The sequence below is a fragment of the Schistocerca cancellata genome, chromosome 3 (assembly GCF_023864275.1).
Source record: "Schistocerca cancellata isolate TAMUIC-IGC-003103 chromosome 3, iqSchCanc2.1, whole genome shotgun sequence".
Taxonomy (NCBI): Eukaryota; Metazoa; Arthropoda; class Insecta; order Orthoptera; family Acrididae; genus Schistocerca; species Schistocerca cancellata.
In genome coordinates, this window is record NC_064628.1 from 852,341,946 (window position 1) to 852,365,746 (window position 23,801).

A 23,801-nucleotide genomic window follows, 5' to 3' on the forward strand; every position below is an offset into this window, starting at 1 on the left:
GCTTTCCCGATAAAGTGGTATATTACAAAGGTATAACTATTTTAGGGAGCCATAAAGTCCAGGATGACTTTTGCCGGTTCCAGATTATTTTAATACTTTCCGGCGAGACCACGTGCCCCAGAACAGCATCATCGGACACGCTAGCTTAGTTTTACCTGAGTTCACCATACGACCTGCTTTATCGAGATTGGTAAAACCTTCTCTCAAGCCGCCTTAAGATGAACCTATCGGTTCTAAACAGGTAACAGCGCTGTTTAAATAAATAAATAGCATTGAAAAAAGTGGCTACTTGCTGTAATCTTCTGTGTAAGACTCAACCTATACTTCTCTCAAGTGCTGAATGTGTTTTTGTGTAGTCTTACTACAATTGCAGACACTTGAAAATGTAATATCAAAAAATAGTTGGTCCATTAATTGAGAGAGTGCAGTTGATTCAGTTGATAGTGCTAATGGATTAAACTCATAAATATCCCAACAGTCTAGAGTCTGTAAAGAGCTTAGATTACTCTGCTAACATGCTTGGCTAACATTCAGGGCAGCAAAAGTTTTTTCTCCCTTAGACAATCCAAAACAGTAAAGTAAATATGGTGAGGGGACTGATTGTGGAACGATTTTTTGTTTGACTCTCAGCAGTCGACCCTCGATCTATTCTTGCCATTTCACTTGCGCACTGAGAATATACATAGGTGCTGCAGAAGGACGAATTATCCTCTTATTCAACACGTAGTAAACCAGCTCTTTTAATATTTCGCCGTGGCGAAAATCTATTCTGAGTTTTTTCTCCGCTAGAATCACTTCTCTAACCTCAGCTCAGTAGGTGGTCCCTCGCTCGAAGCTTAACAAGTCGGGAAACTCGTTTCAAATGCCTATCTTAGTGCCTGATTTTCTGCTGAAATGAATGTTATTATTGTCCAGTCCAAAACAAACCCATCTCAGCGACAAAATTGGAGCCCAGTATACAGGGTAAGACCAGACCTGATATAATTCTTCCTTTCCCAAGTATATGGGCCAAACCTGATCTCTACGAGAACATGTCCTATAAGAAGCCAAAATGTACCACTTGCACTCATCATGTGTTTGGGTGGAGCACTTTTAACCACTACATGTTCCCTCATGGAAGAGGGATTAAACAGATGCATCAAGGTTTTTGTTGACAAATTTGGTTTTGTACGCCCACAGCACAGTACACTATGCCTAATACCAAGGCAGATGAAAACAATCACCATGCTGCACGTACCATTGCAATCAGTAACACCATACGCCCATATGGTAGACCTGCATTCGGAGCCATCTATCACTAGTCAGTTGCGACAGTCAGTTTGCTACTCTGGAGGGCAATCTTCCCACTCGGAGAATCACACCAGACTCCTCTTGCGGCCGCTCCGGCCTTTTTCATCAACTTTGCCAGCTAGAGAGCGCCATGGCAAGGAACCAAAATTCACAAACGGTTTGTGACAGCAAAAATGTGTCACGAAGCAGCACACATGAGTGGGCGACAAGGTGCTGGGCGTCGACGCTTCACCACAGGACGTGGAGGTCCAAGACTTGCCTGCTCTGTAAAGCATGATAGGCGGCGATCTGTGGCAGATTTGACGAAAGCGTATGACGCTGGTCCGGGCACGAGTGCTTCGGAACACACCGTTAAGATCACATTGTCGAATACAGGGCTCTACAGTACATGACCCCAGTGTGTTCCCGTATTAACGCAACGGGATAATCAATTACGATTGCAGTGGGTACAGGATGAGTGTGACTGAAGGGTGCGTCAACAGAAACATTTTGTAAGTAGGCTGTTTAGGTTCTTATATTGGTAACGCCGCCGCTACGTAGCGCTCTCTGTATGGAAATCACTGGCTGTGCTGTGTGCAGTCTGTGGCTAGTTTGCATTGTTGTCAGCCATTGTAGTGGTGGGCAGCTGGATGTGAACAGCGCGTAGCGTTACACAGTTGGAGGTGAGCGGCCAGCAGTGGTGGATGTGGGGAGAGAGATGGCGGAGTTTTGAAATTTGTAACACTGGATGTCATGAACTGCTATATATATTATGACTGTTAAGGTAAATACATTGTTTGTTCTCTATTAACATCTTTCAATTGCTAACTATGCCTATCAGTAGTTAGTGCCTTCAGTAGTTTGAATCTTTTATTTAGCTGGCAGTAGTGGCGCTCGCTGTATTGCAGTAGTTCGAGTAACCAAGATTTTTGTGAGGTAAGCGATTTGTGAAACGCATAGGTTAATGTCAGTCAGGGCCATTTTTTTGTAGGGATTTTTGAAAGTCAGATTGCGTTGCGCTAAAAATATTGTGTGTCAGTTTAAGCACAGTCATGTACAATTTTTCAACAGGGGACTTTTCAATTTCACCTGATCGAATGAATCACAGTTATTGATACATCAGGTCGATGGTCGTGTCTGTATACACTCGTTACCCAGACGGAGTATGATTCCGGAATCAAGGCGACGCCTTGGCCACCAAATTCGCGTGATCTGAACCCAACTGAATACATATGAGGCGCTATCGGGCGCCGGCTCTTCATCCATAAACCACTGACCCGTAATTTATGGGAATTGCATTACATGTGTATAGCGACCAGAATTAGACACGACCAGAAAACACTGGCCAAACGGCTAAGGGCTCCAACGGTGAGAGGCTGAAAATCACAGAAAGCCAACAACAGAGAAGGACAAACAAGAAAGACAACACGACAGAATGACAAGTCTAGAGAGTGAACCAAATCAAGAACTTCGGCGTAGCAATATCAAGAACTAAGCAACGCTGAATAAAATTAACAATACGAGAGCCTAGGCGAAGATGACTGAGATGTGGACTCCTGTGGTGCTTGCTTTATACACTCCTGGAAATGGAAAAAAGAACACATTGACACCGGTGTGTCAGACCCACCATACTTGCTCCGGACACTGCGAGAGGGCTGTACAAGCAATGATCACACGCACGGCACAGCGGACACACCAGGAACCGCGGTGTTGGCCGTCGAATGGCGCTAGCTGCGCAGCATTTGTGCACCGCCGCCGTCAGTGTCAGCCAGTTTGCCGTGGCATACGGAGCTCCATCGCAGTCTTTAACACTGGTAGCATGCCGCGACAGCGTGGACGTGAACCGTATGTGCAGTTGACGGCCTTTGAGCGAGGGCGTATAGTGGGCATGCGGGAGGCCGGGTGGATGTACCGCCGAATTGCTCAACACGTGGGGCGTGAGGTCTCCACAGTACATCAATGTTGTCGCCAATGGTCGGCGGAAGGTGCACGTGCCCGTCGACCTGGGACCGGACCGCAGCGACGCACGGATGCACGCCAAGACCGTAGGATCCTACGCAGTGCCGTAGGGGACCGCACCACCACTTCCCAGCAAATTAGGGACACTGTTGCTCCTGGGGTATCGGCGAGGACCATTCGCAACCGTCTCCATGAAGCTGGGCTACGGTCCCGCACACCGTTAGGCCGTCTTCCGCTCACGCCCCAACATCGTGCAGCCCGCCTCCAGTGGTGTCGCGACAGGCGTGAATGGAGGGACGAATGGAGACGTGTCGTCTTCAGCGATGAGAGTCGCTTCTGCCTTGGTGCCAATGATGGTCGTATGCGTGTTTGGCGCCGTGCAGGTGAGCGCCACAATCAGGACTGCATACGACCGAGGCACACAGGGCCAACACCCGGCATCATGGTGTGGGGAGCGATCTCCTACACTGGCCGTACACCACTGGTGATCGTCGAGGGGACACTGAATAGTGCACGGTACATCCAAACCGTCATCGAACCCATCGTTCTACCATTCCTAGACCGGCAAGGGAACTTGCTGTTCCAACAGGACAATGCACGACCGCATGTATCCCGTGCCACCCAACGTGCTCTAGAAGGTGTAAGTCAACTACCCTGGCCATCAAGATCTCCGGATCTGTCCCCCATTGAGCATGTTTGGGACTGGATGAAGCGTCGTCTCACGTGGTCTGCGCGTCCAGCACGAACGCTGGTCCAACTGATGCGCCAGGTGGAAATGGCATGGCAAGCCGTTTCACAGGACTACATCCAGCATCTCTACGATCGTCTCCATGGGAGAATAGCAGCCTGCATTGCTGCGAAAGGTGGATATACACTGTACTAGTGCCGACATTGTGCATGCTCTGTTGCCTGTGTCTATGTGCCTGTGGTTCTGTCAGTGTGATCATGTGATGTATCTGACCCCAGGAATGTGTCAATAAAGTTTCCCCTTCCTGGGACAATGAATTCACGGTGTTCTTATTTCAATTTCCAGGAGTGTAGCATGGCTGTGGACACCGATAGGCTGGCATGGGGGACGTGGCAAACACCTAGCGCTGAAGCGGCGACAGCACCGCTCGCAAATACACTCGTGTCCAAAATTAAAGCAACAAACCGAAATTTTGCAAGGTTGCGTGTATTTTGCCACATAACAGCATGACCAGGTGATAGCAATGTAGAAACAATATCAAGAATACAGAACGTAAACAACTGCACCATGCATAACAGTAGACAAAAATGTTCTCCTTTTTTTCCAATGTAACGGATTTAGGCACATATTCACATATTTCGACAGCTAATTAATGCACTCACTATGAGGTGTGACCACCTCTGGCAACAAAACAACCTCTGTGAATAATGTCATCAATCTCATGTTGACGCAATAACGAAAAAATTGTTCAAATGGCTCTGAGCACTATGGGACTCAACATCTGAGGTCATCAGTCCCCTAGAACTTAGAACTACTTAAACCTAACTAACCTAAGGACATCACGCACATCCATCCCCGAGGCAGGATTCTAACCTGAGACAGTAGCAGTCGCGCGGTTCCGAACCGAAGCGCCTAGAACCGCTCGGCCACCGCTGACGCAATAACGCCCATTGTTCCTGCAGCGCTGCTCGCAAGTCATGGAGAGTGATTGGTAGATGGTGACGAGATGCAGCTCGTGTCCCTAGTGCATTCCAGACGTGCTCTATGGGATTCAAATCGGGAGAGAGAGAAGGCAACGTAATTCGTGCAGTATCTTCCGTTTCCAATGAAACATCAACCACGGATGCTCTATGATGTCGAACATTACCGTCCAGCAATACGAAGTCTGGGCAAAACAGCACCTCGCAAAAACCGCACATGATATCCCAATATCTCGTCACGATACCTGACAGCAGTCAAACCTTGCCAATTTAACTGCACAATTTCATGAAGAGATGTTTCGAGTGGTCAACATAATTCCTGCCCACACTTTTAGGGATCATCCTCGATATCAGTCTGTTTCCACAATGGTTGGGTCCCGAAATCGTGTTTCACGTTCCCTCCAGATGCGAATCCGTCGAAAATCACTGTCCAGACCAAATCGGGCTGGACGGTTAAAAGAACATTCGCCACTGTTGGACTGTCCAGGTGACATGTTGACAGCTCCAATCTAGACGTTCCCTTCTGTAAAGACGCGTCAGATGTACACAAACAGCAGGTCTTCGACAATGAATGCCACTCTGCCAAAGCCTTCTGTACATCGTTTGCCTCGCTACAACACGTCCAGTGGATGCTGCGAAGTCAGAAGTCAGTTGCGGTGCAGTACTAAGGCAGCACCATCGTGCCCTTACAGCCAAATAACGGTTCTCTCTTTCTGATGTTACACGTGGTAAGCCCCGCCCTGGTCTTTGGGATACAGTTTCGAGCTCTGTAAACTGTCGCCACAGAACTACTCACATTATTCCATAGGGCCACATTCTTCTGCTTCCATTCTTCCCTTGGTCCTCCACCGCAGAGAGTCTGGCAGGCGTCTTCTCTGTGCCATACTGCACCGTCTGTGACTATGTACACTGCAACTGTGGATATGGGACTAGGCCTACCCGGCAAACACTATCGCGTTTATATAGTTACCCTGACGTCAACGTTGACATGATTGTACTCGTACGTTGACCAGAATGCCGTATTCCGTATTCCAAAGCTGTTTCACAGAGGAAGACCGCACTGCAGTTCCTTCTCTAAATCCTCGCACCAACGAAAAAATGGCTGACATCGAAATAAGTGTCCAAGGAATAGAAAAGCAACTGAAATCACTCAACAGAGGAAAGTCCACTGGACCTGACGGGATACCAATTCGATTCTACACAGAGTACGCGAAAGAACTTGCCCCCCCTTCTAACAGCCGTGTACCGCAAGTCTCTAGAGGAACAGAAGGTTCCAAATGATTGGAAAAGAGCACAGGTAGTCCCAGTCTTCAAGAAGGGTCGTCGAGCAGATGCGCAAAACTATAGACCTATATCTCTGACGTCGATCTGTTGCAGAATTTTAGAACATGTCTTTTGCTCGAGTATCATGTCGTTTTTGGAAACTCAGAATCTACTATGTAGGAATCAACATGGATTCCGGAAACAGCGATCGTGTGAAACCCAACTCGCTTTATTTGTTCATGAGACCCAGAAAATATTAGATACGGGCTCCCAGGTAGATGCTATTTTTCTTGACTTCCGGAAGGCGTTCGATACAGTTCCGCACTGTCGCCTGATAAACAAAGTAAGAGCCTACGGAATATCAGACCAGCTGTGTGGCTGGATTGAAGAGTTTTTAGTAAACAGAACACAGCATGTTGTTATCAACGGAGAGACGTCTACAGACGTTAAAGTAACCTCTGGCGTGCCACAGGGGAGTGTTATGGGACCATTGCTTTTCACAATATATATAAATGACCTAGTAGAAGTGTCGGAAGTTCCATGCGGCTTTTCGCGGATGGTGCTGTAGTATACAGAGAAGTTGCAGCATTAGAAAATTGTAGCGAAATGCAGGAAGATCTGCAGCGGATAGGCACTTGGTGCAGGGAGTGGCAACTGACCCTTAATATAGACAAATGTAATGTATTGCGAATACATAGAAAGAAGGATCCTTTATTGTATGATTATATGATAGCGGAACAAACACTGGTAGCAGTTACTTCTGTAAAATATCTGGGAGTATGCGTGCGGAACGATTTGAAGTGGAATGATCATATAAAATTAATTGTTGGTAAGGCGGGTACCAGGTTGAGATTCATTGGGAGAGTCCTTAGAAAATGTAGTCCATCAACAAAGGAGGTGGCTTACAAAACACTCGTTCGACCTATACTTGAGTATTGCTCATCAGTGTGGGATCCGTACCAGATCGGGTTGACGGAGGAGATAGAGAAGATCCAAAGAAGAGCGGCGCGTTTCGTCACAGGGTTATTTGGTAACCGTGATAGCGTTACGGAGATGTTTAACAAACTCAAGTGGCAGACTCTGCAAGAGAGGCGCTCTGCATCGCGGTGTAGCTTGCTCGCCAGGTTTCGAGAGGGTGCGTTTCTGGATGAGGTATCGAATATATTGCTTCCCCCTACTTATACCTCCCGAGGAGATCACGAATGTAAAATTAGAGAGATTAGAGCGCGCACAGAGGCTTTCAGACAGTCGTTCTTCCCGCGAACCATACGCGACTGGAACAGGAAAGGGAGATAATGACAGTGGCACGTAAAGTGCCCTCCGCCACACACCGTTGGGTGGCTTCGGAGTATAAATGTAGATGTAGATGTAGATACGATCGTGCGGACGTCTGTTGACAGTTCGTATGATTATATCGTGAATTAGATACAGGATGGAGAAATAGTGGCTTGTTGCTTTAATTTCGGACACCAATGTATTAGGAGCGCCGCCTAGCGGCTGTCATCTAGGTCCATGCGTTCTGGAGACCTTTTTGACTCGTCGGGCCGGGACGGCAGAAGCTGATACCACATATCTCCGGAAACCTCTTCGAGGACTTGCCGAATCAATGCCGTACTCGCTGATCTATTGCATTCCAAATGTGGACCAACACGCTTTTAAGGGGGGACGTTGATGAAAAACACACACTATTTCAAAAATGCACCAAATCCAGAGTTTTGGAGATATGGCAATGAAATTTTATACCACGCTTTACATGAAAGTAACACATTTACATATAAAATCCTTTTATTATATAATTCAACTTTTTTAATGAAATTTGAAGCTTTATTTTCAAAAAATAATGTATGTTCCTTTTTATCAGAAAGTATTCAAGAGATTTCTAAAAAAATTTCTCTGATCTCTCTATATGTTATAAGCTTCTCTCATGAGGTTTTTGGTTCAAATGGCTCTGAGCACTATGGGACTTAACTGCTGAGGTCATCAGTCCCCTAGAACTTAGAACTACTCAAACCAGCAACCTAAGGATATCACACACATCCATGCCCGAGGCAGGATTCGAACCTGTGACCGTAGCAGTCGCGCGGTTCTGGACTGAAGCGTCTAGAACCGCTCGGCTACCATGGCCGGCGAGGTTTTTGGGTCAAATAGGAGAATTTTCATAATTTTTTAAATGTAATTCCACAAGAACAATTTTAAATTCATGCAAAATTCCAAGTACTTTGCCCCGTATCTCAGCTTGCAATCAGAATTTCAAAATTTTCTCTTGAGACAACGTTTATTAGGTTTGCAGAAATATGTGTACAAAATTTCATAATTCATTCCTAGAATTTGAGGAAATGGTACATTCTCGCTTCCCACGCCCGGGTTCCCGGGTTCGATTCCTGGCGGGGTCAGGGATTTTCTCCGCCTCGTGACGGCTGGGTGTTGTGTGCTGTCCTTAGGTTAGTTAGGTTTAAGTAGTTCTAAGTTCTAGGGGACTGATGACCACAGTAGTTAAGTCCCATAGTGCTCAGAGCCATTTGAACCAATCTCTCCTACAGGGAAGGCACGATGAGAATCACAGCACCACTTCTACACGATCCTATGGCCTCGTATCACTAGCAGTAGAGATGACAGGCATCTTATCCGCATGGCTGTAACGGATCATGCAGCCACGTCTCGATCCCTGAGTCAACAGATGGGGACGTTTGCAAGACACAACCATCTGCATTAACAGTTCGACGACGTTTGCAGCAGCATAGACTATCATCTCGGAGACCATGGCTGCGGTTACCCTTGACGCTGCATCACAGACAGGAGCGCCTGCGATGGTGTACTCGACGACGAACCTGGGTGCACGAATGGAAAAACGTCATTTTTTCGGATGAATCCAGTTTCTGTTTACAGCATCATGATGGTCGCATCCGTATTTGGCGACATCGCGGTGAACGCACATTGGAAGCGTGTATTCGTCATCGCCATACTGGCGTATCACCCGGCGTGATGGTATGGGGTGCCATTGGTTACACGTCTCGATCACCTCTTGTTCGCATTGACGACACTTTGAACAGTGGACGTTACATTTCAGATGTTTTACGACATGTAGCTCTACCCTTCATTCGAACCCTGCGAAACACTACATTTCAGCAGGATGATGCACGACCGCATGTTGCAGGTCCTGTACGGGCTTTCTGGATACAGAAAATGTTCGTCTGGTGCCCTGGCGAGCACATTCTCCAGATCTCTCACTAATTGAAAACGTCTGGTCAATGGTGGCCGAGCAACTGGCTCGTCACAATACGCCTGTCACTACTCTTGATGAACTGTGGTATCGTGTTGAAGCTGCATGGGCAGCTGCACCTGTACACGCCATCCAAGCTCTGTTTGACTCAATGCCCAGGCGTATCAAGGCCATTATTACGGCCAGAGGTGGTTGTTCTGGGTACTGATTTCTCAGGATCTATGCACCCAAATTGCGTGAAAATGTAATCACATGTCAGTTCTAGTATAATATATTTGTTCAATGAATACCCGTTTATCATCTGCACTTCTTCTTGGTGTAGCAATTTTAATGGCCAATTGTGTATCATACTGTGTGACTTGTTTTTGCAGGTTAGCCGGGACGGCCTGAAGATGGGCTCGGGGGAAGGGAAGCAGGTGTTTCGGCCTGAGGCGGGCGAGGACGAGCGCGAGTCGTGGGACAGCAAGCTGACCTTCCTGCTGGCCACCGTCGGCTACGCCGTCGGGCTCGGCAACGTCTGGAGGTTCCCCTACCTCGCCCAGAAGAACGGCGGCGGTGAGCTCACTTCCCAGTCGCACTGTCTCTTGTGGCATAGCAGTGTTTACTTATTTACTTATTTTATTTATTCGACCTGGTCTTGACCAATTTTCACGCCCTCTCTTACATCGAACCAGGACACTACATGCAGTTGGGGAACAGTGGACACACAGAGACACAAAATATTCAGTACCATTTTTTTCCAATGTGAAAAGAAATTTTTAACCTAATTATTAAGGCCGTTTACAGTGACACTTTGCCTGCAATATACACTGTCTGACAAAAAGAAGTGAAGCGCCCAGAAAACAAGCTCGGATGTCAGGGTAATTTCATACAATACACAACGTCGGTTGCAATATGAATGATTAGAGTTGCAGTTCCTTGTGACAGGTAGGAAGCTCACCAGAGTGCATTAGTGTTGTACGTGTATACCGTTGCTACTAGGCCTGGTAGCGGGTGCAGGGTGTTTCAGACAGTGTATCCTGGGTGTTTCAGACAGTGTATCCTGGGTGTTTCAGACAGTGTATCCTGGGTGTTTCAGACAGTGTGTCCTTCTGTAACGTACGAAATAAAATTGACAGAAATATTTACTGAGATGGGTCCATATCAGATGTTGCAATTTCTGCGGGGTTTTCAACATAATATATTGAGTTATTTTTCAGAGAGCAACAGCAACGACACTTTTTAAATAGAACATCAGTTGTTTCTATCATGTAGCTCATGTATTTCAACCAGCCATGTACAAATTAGTTTAAATCACATTTCTGCCACGTGCCGTTTGGGAGCTAGAAACGCAAAAAGTCATACGAGGGGATGCAACATGGTGTACATAATACATCGCTATGTGCAGATGGATGTTCATTTGGCGGAATGGTCAAGTAAGTGAGGTGTTCATATGTGTGACCTTGATCGTGAATGCACTACGCAAAGTACACTGAAGAGCCAAAGGAACTGGTACCCCTGCGTAATATCGTGTAGCGCCTCTGCGAGCACCCAAAGTGTCGCAGTACGACGTGGCATAAAGTTGCTTACAGTTTATAGTGTGCATGTGTGTTTCTTGAGTGCATTGCGACTTGCAAGTCAGTTAGTGTGTGACAATGCAAGCAGTAGGACGTGAATGGATAATGGGATTTACCAGTGCAGAAAAAGCTGACATGCTCATGGTGTATAGAGAGTGTAGGAAGAACGCAGTTCGTTCTTGTACGGAGTATGCGGCAAGATATCCCAATAGACGGCAACAATCTCGGCAATTATTTATAAAACTCTTCACACAGTTACGTGATAGTGGTAGTGTAATACCTAGACAAACGTAACATAAGGTAACAAGTGACGGTAAAAGAGGGGGGAAATTAATTTTCTGACTGCTGCTGCAGTTGATCCACGTGTTAGCTCCCGTGCAATCGCATAAGCAAGTGGCATAAGTCAGGCCAGTGTCCTACGCATTCTCCATCGGTATAGGCTTCCATCCTATCACCTCCCTCTTCATCAAAAGCTGCATGGAAACGATTATGAAAATCGTGTAAACTTCTGTGCATGGCCATTAAGGCAGGATACTCCAGATGTATCATGTATCTTGTTAAGTGATGAAGCCACATTTACCAATTATAGTCAGGTTCAAATGGCTCTGAGCACTATGGGACATCATCTGAGGTCATCAGTCCCCTAGAACTTAGAACTACTTCAACCTAACCAACCTAAGGACATCACACACATCCATGCGCGAGGCAGGCTTCGATCCTGCGACCGTAGCGGTCGCGCGGTTCCAGACTGAAGCGCCTACAACCGCTCGGCCACTTCGGCCAGCTATAGTCAGGTAAATCGCCGAGACATGCACTATTAGTCCATTGAGAGGCCCCTTGGCTTCTGGTGGAACGTCTGCACCCCTGGAATGTAGACTTGTGTCGTGGAATAGTGAAACATCAGCTCGCAGGTCCGTTTTTCAAAGACAGAACACTGAGCGCGCACAAGTAACAGACCATCTTCCATAGGTGCTGGAAGACGTTCCTCTGCAGACTAGAAGGAACCTGTGGTACCAACGTGATGGCTGTCCAGCCCATAGTGCACTAAGCACTACAGCATGTCTTCACACATTGTTTCCAAGTCGTTGACTGGATGCAGAGAACCTGTACCTTGGCCGGCTCGTTGCCTGGACTTAAGACGCATGCAGACTTTTTTCCGTGGGGAAAACTGAAAGACGCTGTCTCCAAGGACATACCAACTATACCCAATGATGATGATGAGTCCCATACTCCTTTACAGAGCGTAGGGGAGCGACGCGGGAGGCCCGCGCCGCCTTACTAGGCAAGGTCCTAGTGGGGGTGGTTTGCCATTGCCTTCCTCCGACCGTAATGGGGATGAATGATGATGATGAAGACGACACAACAACACCCAGTCATCTCGAGGCAGGAAAAATCCCTGACCCCGCCGGGAATCGAACCCGGGACCCCTTGCTCGGGAAGCGAGAACGCTACCGCGAGACCACGAGCGGCGGTGCAGTGACATATTACTGCAGCCTGCCCGGATATCTTCGCTGTAATGTTCGCATATGTGTAGCAGTCGTTCCATTGTTGCTGTTGTGGTCTTCAGTCCAGAGACTGGTTTGATGCAGCTCTCCATGCTACTCTATCCTGTGCAAGCTTCTTCATCTCCCAGTATCTACTGCAACCTACATCCTTCTAAATCTGCTTAGTGTATTCATCTCTTGGTCTCCCCCTACGATTTTTACCCTCCACGCTGCCCTCCAATACTAAATTGGTGATCCCTTGATGCCTCAGAACATGTCCTACCAACCGGTCCCTTCTTCTTGTCAAGATGTGCCACAAACTCATCTTCTCCTCACTTCTATTCAATACCTCATCATTAGTTATGTGATCTACCCATCTAATCTTCAGCATTCTTCTGTAGCACCACATTTAGAAAGCTTCTATTCTCTTCTTGTCCAAACTATTTATCGTCCATGTTTCACTTCCATACATGGCTACACTCCGTACAAATACTTTCAGAAACGACTTCCTGACATTTAAATCTATACTCGATGTTAACAAATTTCTCTTCTTCAGAAACACTTTCCTTGCCATTGCCAGTCTACATTTTATATCCTCTCTACTTCGACCATCATTAGTTATTTTGCTCCCCAAATAGCAAAACTCCTTTACTACTTTAAGTGTCTCATTTCCTAATCTAATTCCCTCAGCATCACCCGACTTAATTCGACTACATTCCATTATCCTCATTTTCCTTTCGTTGATGTTCATCTTATATCCTCCTTTCAAGACACTCTCCATTCCGTTCAACTGCTCTTCCAGGTCCTTTGCTGTCTCTGACACAACTACAATGTTATCGGCGAACCTCTAAGTTTTTGTTTCTTCTCCATGGATTTTAATTCCAACTCCGAATTTTTCTTTTGTTTCCTTTACTGCTTGCTCAATATAGAGATTTAATGACATTGGGGAGAGGCTACAACCCTGTCTCACTCCCTTCCCAACCACTGCTTCCCTTTCAAATGCCCCTCGACTCTCATAACTGCCATCTGCTTTCTGTACAAATTGTAAATAGCCTTTCGCTCCCTTTATTTTACCCCTGCCACCTTCAGAATTTGAAAGCGAGTATTCCAGTCAACATTGTCAAATGCTTTCTCTAAGTCTACAAACGCTAGAAACGTAGGTTTGCCTTTCCTTAATCTATTTTCTAAGGTAAGTCGTAGGGTCAGTATTGCCTCACGTGTTCCAACACATCTACGGAATCCAAACTGATTTTCCTCGAGGTCGGCTTCTACCAGTTTTTCCATTCGTCTGTAAAGAATTCGTGTTAGTATTTTGCAGCCATGGCTTATTGAACTAATAGTTCAGTAATTTTCACATCTGTCAACCCCTGCTTTCCATACCAGACTGAAAACGTGTATTACCGCTCCTGGTGGTCATTTTGAACACAACCTGTGATAGTCAGTTGTCTCTTGACTGGTCAGAACGCAGACAACTAGTATATGCACTTAGGTTGTCCTTTATTGTGTGCTACCACAGGTAATGTACAAGTATCAGTGAGGGAACTTTTCAAATTTTGATATCTCATAAACGACTCGGACTAGAATCCTACAGCAAACACCACCGATTATCTAATTTACACTACTTTTAGTATGTTATTGTCAATAGGCGTAATTCCATTTAAAAAGTGTATGTTTTCACAAAAAATACATTTTGTATTATTACAATCTATTTATTGACTAACAATACGAGCCCCTGACTACCAATCCATTTTGTGAAAACTGCACATCATTAGAACTTTCCATTTCCGCAATATTTGCGGTGCAAGTTTTAGATTATTCACCTTGTCTAAATGGAGTAAGGACGAATGGGGAATCAGTCTGGAGACTTAATAACTTTGCTTACGATTCTATAGAGCCCGCAGATGGAGAAACCCCCTGACATAAGCAACTTTCACAAAGGGCAGATTGTTATGGCCTGTCACCAAGGAATGAGCATCTTGTAAACGGCGAACCTGGTCAGCTACTCATATGCACCGTCGTGAGTGTCTATGCGAAATGTCATAGGGATGGTGGAACCACGTGTACGAGACAAGGTCTTCGATGACAAACGCCTGATCAAAGAACCTGGAGGTGGTAGGCTTGCCTACTCTGTAGGAAAGTGCACGCAAAGAAAGCATGTTACCCACATAGCGCAGGTAAGGGAGAGGCAGCTTAAAGCAATGCGAGGAACATCCCTACGTTATCTAATGGGGCAAGACACAGTGGCAGATGGGTGGCAGGTGGCAGAGTGGACCGCAGAATGCTGCCTTTCTAGTGGAATGAACGAAACATCCTTTGCCCACTCTGGCCTGGGGCCCTATTCTGCTCTTTCATACCGATCGGTGTAGTAGGTTAGTCTCGGTAGTGACGTCATTTTCGGTTCTTTATCGAAATATCCTATTCAGCAAGCTTCTGTGTCTTGTTACCAAACGGTCCTCCCACCGATTTTACGACAATTGTACCGAGAAGTATTAGATTTCGGTCTGGCCCTGTCGATCGGTGAACTGTGGTTTATGTAGACCTACAGTTTGTTATTTTAAACATATTTAGCAGTTTTAGTTTGGATTTGGTAATTGTGTTACTAAAGAATCACCAGAGGACACATCTGTTTGGAAAGTGAGTTCATAATCGACTGTTTTCCTTTGTTAGAAATATTGTTAGGTTAGGCTGTTACTGTGAATGATTAGATCCAAAAAAGCGTTTTTGTTCAATGTTCTCTCAAAATATGTGTTATTTTTATGCAAATAAGAGTTTAAAGATCATTAAATATCAATACATCAGCTCTGTTTACGTATATTACATGAGTGTGAACTGACGTTACTAGTGACTTTGTGTACTTTTCCCCACAAATGGTTTAGTTAATAATTATCGAAACGCGTTTACAACTTACAAGTAACAATGGAAATCAATTATGTGAAGCCTAATATTGGAAACCTTCCAACCTATCATGCATTTATGCCGTACGCAGCACCGTTTGGCAACGAAGTCAGCCTACGTTCCTCTACACAATAGTAAGAGAACTGAGCATTACGTTTCTGTTGTTCGGCGTGGCCATGTGGTTAGCGTGCGGGAACGTGCGCGGATGAGTACAATTTTTTTTTTTCCTCTTCATATATGTAACACGTTCTGAGACATTGTTATTCGTGTAAGTTAAGATTTTTCTGAAATATTCGTTATTATTTACACGTAAGAGCGCACTTCCTCAGTAATGATTTCGTGATTTCTGTGTGTTAAAAAACAAAATATGAAATTGTTGAGAGTGAAACAACCGACAGTGATCTCTATATTTTTTCTTGTCAGAAACAATTCACCATTCTTTCCGAATATGTAGCGATTTCTGAGTATGCGGTGAGACAGGAATCTAAGAGCACAACTTAAATTACTGGGAATGTAACTAGCAGCAGTGAACTTCATAATCTTGGTTGTCAAGTATTATCTGCGATCGAATCCTCAACAACAGTAGACAGAGATGAAAGATCTCTGCCGTAGTATTTTTAGACTCTAGCACCATATACGAAACATTTTCATTCATGAGATGTACGTTATAAACTTCGACGAACTGCAGGAACTCTCGAAAAATGCGTTCTTTCAATTTTGTTTTTAAGACCCAAATCTTTGACGTATCATATAAGTAAGTGGGCTACTTAATCATTTAGATCTCTACGAGCGAGTTATAACCACATTCTGTTTATCTTATTATTATTTGAAACTCTCAGAATCAATTTTTCGGGTGTTTTTATACATGTGTTAGTACAATGTGGCACTACACACTATTCCTAACTCATTTTCCGAAACATGAAATCCAAAACACGATGTCAGTGTGAATGAGAATAAGATGACATAATGCGGCGTTTACGACCATCTGCAGAATACAGTCAAATACGCTGTCGGTATTATGCGTACATGGAAACATGCGGTCAGGGAAACTGTAAAAATTTTTATGCATTTCAGATGAGAATCATGGAATGGATATACTGTGCCTGATACTGTTAAGGAGGAGGCAAGAGCGATGAAGGCGGGCACGTCAGCTCGATGGAATGCGGCGTCATGCGTTATGGCAACGCAAACGCAATTTTCGGTACTTGGAAGAATAGCGCGCCTGTGTCGTCTGCTAGCCGCTTTGTGTTCGTGGCGCTGTGCGCGCTGCAGTGCGCATGCGCGCATCTGTGGCCGCTTGCTTTTGATTGGCTTGCGCGACGCGAACCGACAACAGTGCTTCGGTTCTCTAGACCCGAACGGTATCGCTTCCGAAATGCATACTGAATCATGCAGGGGCTCTAATTCGAGTACTAGACCGTTCGTTGCTCTTGAGTACCGAAACGATCGGCACAATGGCGGAAAGATACAGAGTAGGCACCCTGGGCAGGTGGCAGACTCGCCAAGACTCGCTACTCTGGCAGAACAGTGTGTGTGCACTTTGGATACTCTGCTATCTTTCTCAAACGATTTTATGGAAACTATAAGGCGAATTATTTTGATTCCTTGATTACTTATAGCCTGGTATAGTAGCTTCATGATGAATTACTTATCTTCTTGCTAAAGGCCATAGTTACTGTGACATTTCGGAATTCGTATCCCACCGCACGAAGTTCCAATAGTTTGCTATGAAAAACAGGGGTCGCTATGAATTTACATTTGGGGCATATTTGACCATACACTATGCGTGGAACTAACATGCTGAATTTCTCTTTTAATATGGGAACTGTTCTATAGTTATCTTCAATTATCAGAAAATAGATTTTATGCAGCACACACACTTCCACCTGCATGCACAAACAATGCAGTTACAGTGAATCATGTTTGATAAATAGATCAAAGTACTGACACGAGCTTTTGGCCAATACTAGCAGACAAAGAGAAGAGTATTTCTGCATGTGGTTAATAAGCCAATCTTTCATATGTATCGCAACAGAAGTAGTTACAGATCTTTTCAATGGAATAATGTTTTCTTTAACGACAGCTGGTGAAAAAAGAAATTGATTGTATGTGCAACATTGTAAGTGACGACATTTCATGTCCATTTTTATGCTGATAATGAGCTTTTTCATAAGCTGCTCACCAGTCTTCTCTTCAATTGTTTGCTTAATAATAAACTATGATATAGGATTCCATCGTAAGTGCAAATGCAGTAGCAAGTTAGTGAAGTAGTGCTGTGCAAACTCTGCTATGTTTGATAAAAGAAGAAAGAATTATCACGGTAACAAGAGAATTATGTTTCTTAGAACTCGACTTCCCTCTTGAAGGTAAAAAAAGTTTAACAAGTCACCCGAACATAAGTTGCCTCCTTTGTTACGATACTGTGGGAATCCTGTGACTCAGTGTATTTTTACTAAGGAGTACCTAAATCTGAAACTTATCAAAGGATCTTCTTTCTACATTTCAACGATCTGTGATACATGAAAAAAAATCACGCCAGAGTGAAGATATCAACGTTTTTCCTTCAAATATCTTGTAGTTCGTCAAAGACACTTATAATTTATTTCTTCTGGACAGATAATCAGCTAGGTTCACAACTTTAAATCTTTGAAATTGTTATATTCTCTCAATGAGAATTGCTATTCTGAACCAAACTGCAGCACAGTTCTGTATTTAAAAAAAAAATACGAAGAAATACGAAGTTGATGCTTGTATCTCCATAGATAATAAAATTATGAAAACATGCTGCTCATAATTTAGTTAGCTGTTGGCAACTACTCATCTCAAGGACACACACACACACACACACACACACACACACACACATATATATATATATATATATATATATATATATATATATGTATATATATATATATATATATATATATATATATATATATATATATATATATATATATATATATATCGGTTGTCTCTACTAATAGTCGACGTGCATTTTCCATGGTATTTCAGGAGATATTTACAATTTCGTTTTTGCATCCCATAACTGAAGTCAGCCCTAACAATTCATCAAGTCTTTCATGCGATACCCAGCAACAACAGAAAGTTTCAGTTTGTTTCCCATTACAATATATATAGCGCTCCCAAATTAGTCTAGTACGATACTCATATAACGATATTTAGCGATATGTATTAACAGGCACAGTGAGCGACGAAGAATAGACAACAGTCCAGCAACTACTCAGTACCGCTGGATACTTGGCGGTAGCAGTGGGCTCAGCCAGGGCAGTGCTGTTATTGCTACAGTACTCGTTATTTCTTCGTGTTTTACTGTCCCGGTCGATGATGATGATGATGAAGTCCCATACTCCTTGACAGAGCGTAGGGTGGTTTGCCATTCTCTTCCTCCGACCGTAATGGGGGATGAATGATGATGATGAAGACGACACAACAACACCCAGTCATCTCGAGGCAGGTGAAAATCCCTGACCCTGCCGTGTATCGAACCCGGGACAACGTGCACGGGAAGCGAGAACGCTACCGCGATACCACGAGCTGCGGACGATAGATATCGATAAAACGAATATCGGACAAGAATAATGGGAGACTCCTGTTCTTTATTAAAGATACCTATAGCACTCTACAGAAATGATGTTTTATTTCCATCCAACTTTCACTCCGTTTTTCTTTCAGTGAAGTAACATTTCTCTTGTTACAGTTTAAAATTCGGCATCTTCTAGCAAAACGCGGTAGAGTTTGCACAACTTAATTTCACTAACATACTTACTACAGTTGCAACTGCTATAAAATTCTGATCATAGTCTATTATTAAACAAATGAGTGACGAAAAGACGTTTCAGTAGCTTATAAAAAGCATTGTCAGTATTAAAAAAGTGAAAATAAATAAATTCTTCACTTATGTTCTCGTAAGCACACACGAATTCTCCTTCCATCAGCTATAAATGACACTTAAAAGATTAAATTATCCCACTGAAAACTCAGTAGTCATCTATGTGTACAAAAGTTCCACATATTAACCAAGTATCAAAATGTCTTCTATTTGCGTGCTATCATTGGCCAAATACTCACTTGGATATTTGGAACTGTTTATGATATATCAACCTGCCTTCCTCCGACCGTAATGGAGATGAATGATGATGATGACACAACCAGTCATTTCCAGGCAGGGAAAATCCCTGACCCCGCCGGGAATCGAACCGGGGACCCCGTGCGCGAGAAGCGAGAACCCTACCCCAAGACCACGAGCTGTGGACAAAATTATATACATACAAGGATGTAATTTTGCAGGTGCATTCACGGTATATGTGGACACAATCTATAAAATGTGTTGCAAATAGAGTTAGTAGTAAAGAAGTAATAAACTAAAATCTCATGCTTGATGCTGCACGTTTACTATGCGAACAGTGAAAATGTAATAAGCTATGAACTCTATTTCTTTCATCATCTTGTGGGGGTGTCAGCGAGAAAAAAAGTTCTTGAAGTTTTGAAATTATGTGCGAAATTTGTTGGAAGTCGGTAAATGCTCTATGAATATAGTCTCGGTAACTTTCATGCCTCAAGACATATACGCAGCTTCTAACTGTAATACTTGATGTACTGTGCTAAACGTCTGACATAAGATAATAGCCCTCAATAAGCAGATGATGACAGCGTTTCAAACTTTTAAGTTCTGTCTATAACTGCATGAAATATTGAAAAGCACATTTTTGTCGCCTCTGAAAGCCATTAGATAAGCAACCCGAACTGGTTAACCATTAGTAACATAGCTGTTGGATTTTATGAATAATTCTTTTCCCTGTATGATACATGCATGGCTGGATATGGGTGTCCTACAAAAAATCCACTGTAGGTGGATAAAGACCTCCTCCCAAGCCACAATAAAAATTCAAAATATTAGCTACATTTCACACACAGCAGAGTATGGCCTAATGTGCACAAAACGTAAACCAGTAGCGACTCCAATTTTTCATTCGAAACTATTCGAATTTCGTGTGAGGGGTTCCTTAATTTAGAATTATCGCAATAACTATGATCATTACAGAAAATATAGGCAGTTTACAATGAAGTTGACGTATGAGGGTATATGAAACGAAAGAATGAAGTTTTTACCCTATAAGTTCCTGTAAAATTGTTTAAGGAAAACAACACAGAGCATCCAAAATGCAGATAATGCACCGCTGATTCTACACTACTGGCCATTAAAATTGCTACACCAAGGAGAAATGCAGAGGATAAACGGGTATTCATTGGACAAATACATTTTACTAGAACTGACATGTGATTACATTTCCACGCAATTTGGGTGCATAGATCCTGAGAAATCAGTACCCAGAACAACCCCCTCTGGCTGTAATAACGGCCTTGATACGCTTGGGCATTGAGTCAAACAGAGCTGGGATGGCGTGTACAGGTACAGCTGCCCATGCAGTTCCAACACGATACCACAGTTAATCAAGAGTAGTGACTGGCGTATTGTGACGAGCCAGTTGCTCGGCCACCATTGACAAGACGTTTTCAATTGGTGACAGATCTGGAGAATGTGCTGGCCAGGGCAGCAGTTGAACATTTTCTGTATCCAGAAAGGCCCGTACAGGACCTGCAACATGCGGTCGTGCATTATCCTGCTGAAATGTAGGGTCTCGCACGGATCAAATGAAGGATAGAGCCTCGGGTCGTAAGACATCTGAAAAGTAACGTCCACTGTTCAAAGTGTCGTCAATGCGAACAAGAGGTGACCGTGACGTGTAAGCAATGGCACCCCATACCATCACGCCGGGTGATACGCCAGTATGTCGATGACGAATACACGCTTCCAATGTGCGTTCACCGCGATGTCGCCAAACACGGATGCAACCATCATGATGCTGTAAACAGAACATGGATTCATCCGAAGAAATTACGTTTTGCCATTCGTGCACCCAGGTTCGTCGTTGAGTACACCATCGCAGGCGCTCCTGTCTGTGATGCAACGTCAAGAGTAACCGCAGCCATCGTCTCCGAGCTGATAGTTCATGCTGCTGCAAACGTCGTCGAACTGTTAGTGCAGATGGTTGTCGTCTTGCAAACGTCTCCATCTTTTGACTCTGGTATCGAGACGTGGCTACACGATCCGTTACAGCCATGCGGATAAGATGCCTGTCATCTCGACTGCTAGTGATACGAGGCCGTTGGGATCCAGCACGGCGTTCCATATTACCCTCCTGAACCCACCGATTCCATATTCTTTTAACAGCAGCAATGTAGCGATTCGATAAACCGCAATTGCGATAGGCTACAATACGACCTTTATCAAAGTCGGAAACGTGATGGTACGCATTTCTCCTTACACGAGGCAGCACAACAACGTTTCACCAGGCAATGCTGGTCAATTGCTGTTTGTGTATGGGAAATCGGTTGCAAACTTTGCTCATGTCAGCACGTTGTAGGTGTCGTCACCGGCGCCAACCTTGTGTGAATGCTCTGAAAATCTAATCATTTGCATATTACAGCATCTTCTTGCTGTCGGTTAAATTTCGCGTCTGTAGCACGTCATCTTCGTGTTGTAGCAATTTTAATGGCCAGTAGTGTAGAACTGGTGCACCGACTGACCGGCCAACCAGCGTTCTCTGTGTGCACCTGTACAGTGTTGGGCAGCGCACGGATTCAGTCACAGACTGCTTTCTTTGGTTTCCCACACTAAAGTAGAACAGACACAACAACATTACAAATTACCACTGATCAATGGAAACACGTCGCCTGGTCAGATGAATCACATTTACTGCTATAGCACGCCGGTGATCGTGAACAGATACGCTGTCATCTAGGCGAACAGCTGTTCAAAACATGCACTGTGCCACGGATGCAGGGCGGTTGGAGCAGTACTGTATTACGGGAACATTCGCCTGGGCATCCATGAGACGTGTGGTAGTAATCAGAGACGCCATAACTCCTTGTTAACTACGAGGGTCACTCCAAAAGAAACGCACACTATTTTTTTTTTAAATCCATCTTTTATTCTACATGTTTGAAAGTTTTACAGTGTGTAGATACATCCTTTAGGAACAATATTTTCATTTCTCCACATAATTTCCATCCCTCTCAACTGCCTTACGCCATCTTGGAACCAGCGCCTGTATACCCGCACGGTAAAATTCTGGACCAACCTGTTGGAGCCACTGATTGGCAGCGTGCACAAGGGAGTCATCATCTTCAAACCTTGTTCCACGAAGAGAGTCTTTCAGTTTCCCAAAGAGATGATAGTCACATGCAGCCAGGTCAGGACTGTAAGGCGGGTGTTTCAGTGTTGTCCAGCCGAGTTTCATGATCGCTTCCACGGTTTTTTGACTGACATGTGGCCGTGCATTGTCGCGCAACAGCAAAACATCCTGCTTTTGCCGGAATACGACTCAGTCAAGCTTGACGTTTCTTCAGTGTTATCACATATGCATCAGAATTTATGGTGGTTCCACTTGGCATGATGTCCACAAGCAAGAGTCCTTCGGAATCGAAAAACACCGTAGCCATAAATTTTCCAGCAGAAGGTGGGGTTTTGAATTTTTTTTCTTGAGTGAATTTGCATGATGCCACTCCATTGATTGCCTCTTCGTCTCTGGTGAAAAATGATGGAGCCATGTTTTATCACCTGTCACAATTCTTCCAAGAAGTTCATCTCCACCATTCTCGTACTGTTCCAAAAGTTCGCTGCATACCGTTTTTCTTGTTTCTTTGTGAGACACTGTCAACATCCTGGGAACCCACCTGGCACAAACCTTTTCTAACACCAACTATTCTGCAGACACTTTCTTTCCCTATCCCAACGTAGCGTGACAATTCGTTCACTGTGATGCGTCTGTCAGCAGTCACCAATTCGTTAACTCTCTGCACATTGTCTGGAGTGTGTGCAGTACGAGGCCTGCCGCTGCGAGGACAATCCTCAATATTGCCGTGCCCCCTTTCATCACGTAACCTGCTTACCGACCAACTAACTGTACTGCGATCGACAGCAGCATCTCCATTCACCTTTTTCAACCTCTTATGGATGTTTCCCACTGTCTCGTTTTCACAGCACAGGAATTCTATGACAGCACGTTGCTTCTGACGAACGTCAAATGTAGCAGCCATCTTGAAGACAAGCTGTGATAGCGCCACTCACGGGAACAGGTTGAACTAAGTTTGAAAACAAGGGGTAAGGATGTATCTAACACTTTAAAACTTTCACACATGCAGAATGAAAACTGTATTTTTGCAAAAATAGTGAGCATTTCTTTTGGAGTGACCCTCGTATTAACATTATTGCGAACCACCTGCTCCCGTTCTTATTTGACGCCTTCCCTTATGGCACGGTATGTATCTTCCAGCAGGATAACTATCCATGTCCCAAGACCAGAATCGTGTTACAGTGGTTTGAGGAGCATTTGCCTAATCTTAATATACGAAGAATGCTTTCAGATGTCAGTCTGTGCACATGAACCACTGGCCCACAAT

The 23,801-nt window shown here is 44.3% G+C and overlaps 1 protein-coding gene across 1 annotated transcript in view; it reads left to right on the forward strand.

Moving 5' to 3' along the window:
• The window catches only part of LOC126176606 (sodium-dependent neutral amino acid transporter B(0)AT3), a 168,746-nt gene that overhangs the window by 22,997 nt on the left and 121,948 nt on the right, over nucleotides 1–23,801 (forward strand). The window contains exon 2 of the mRNA XM_049923765.1: nucleotides 9,774–9,934. Within this exon, the coding sequence (XP_049779722.1) occupies nucleotides 9,774–9,934 (161 nt within the window). The remainder of the gene's footprint in view (nucleotides 1–9,773; nucleotides 9,935–23,801) is intronic.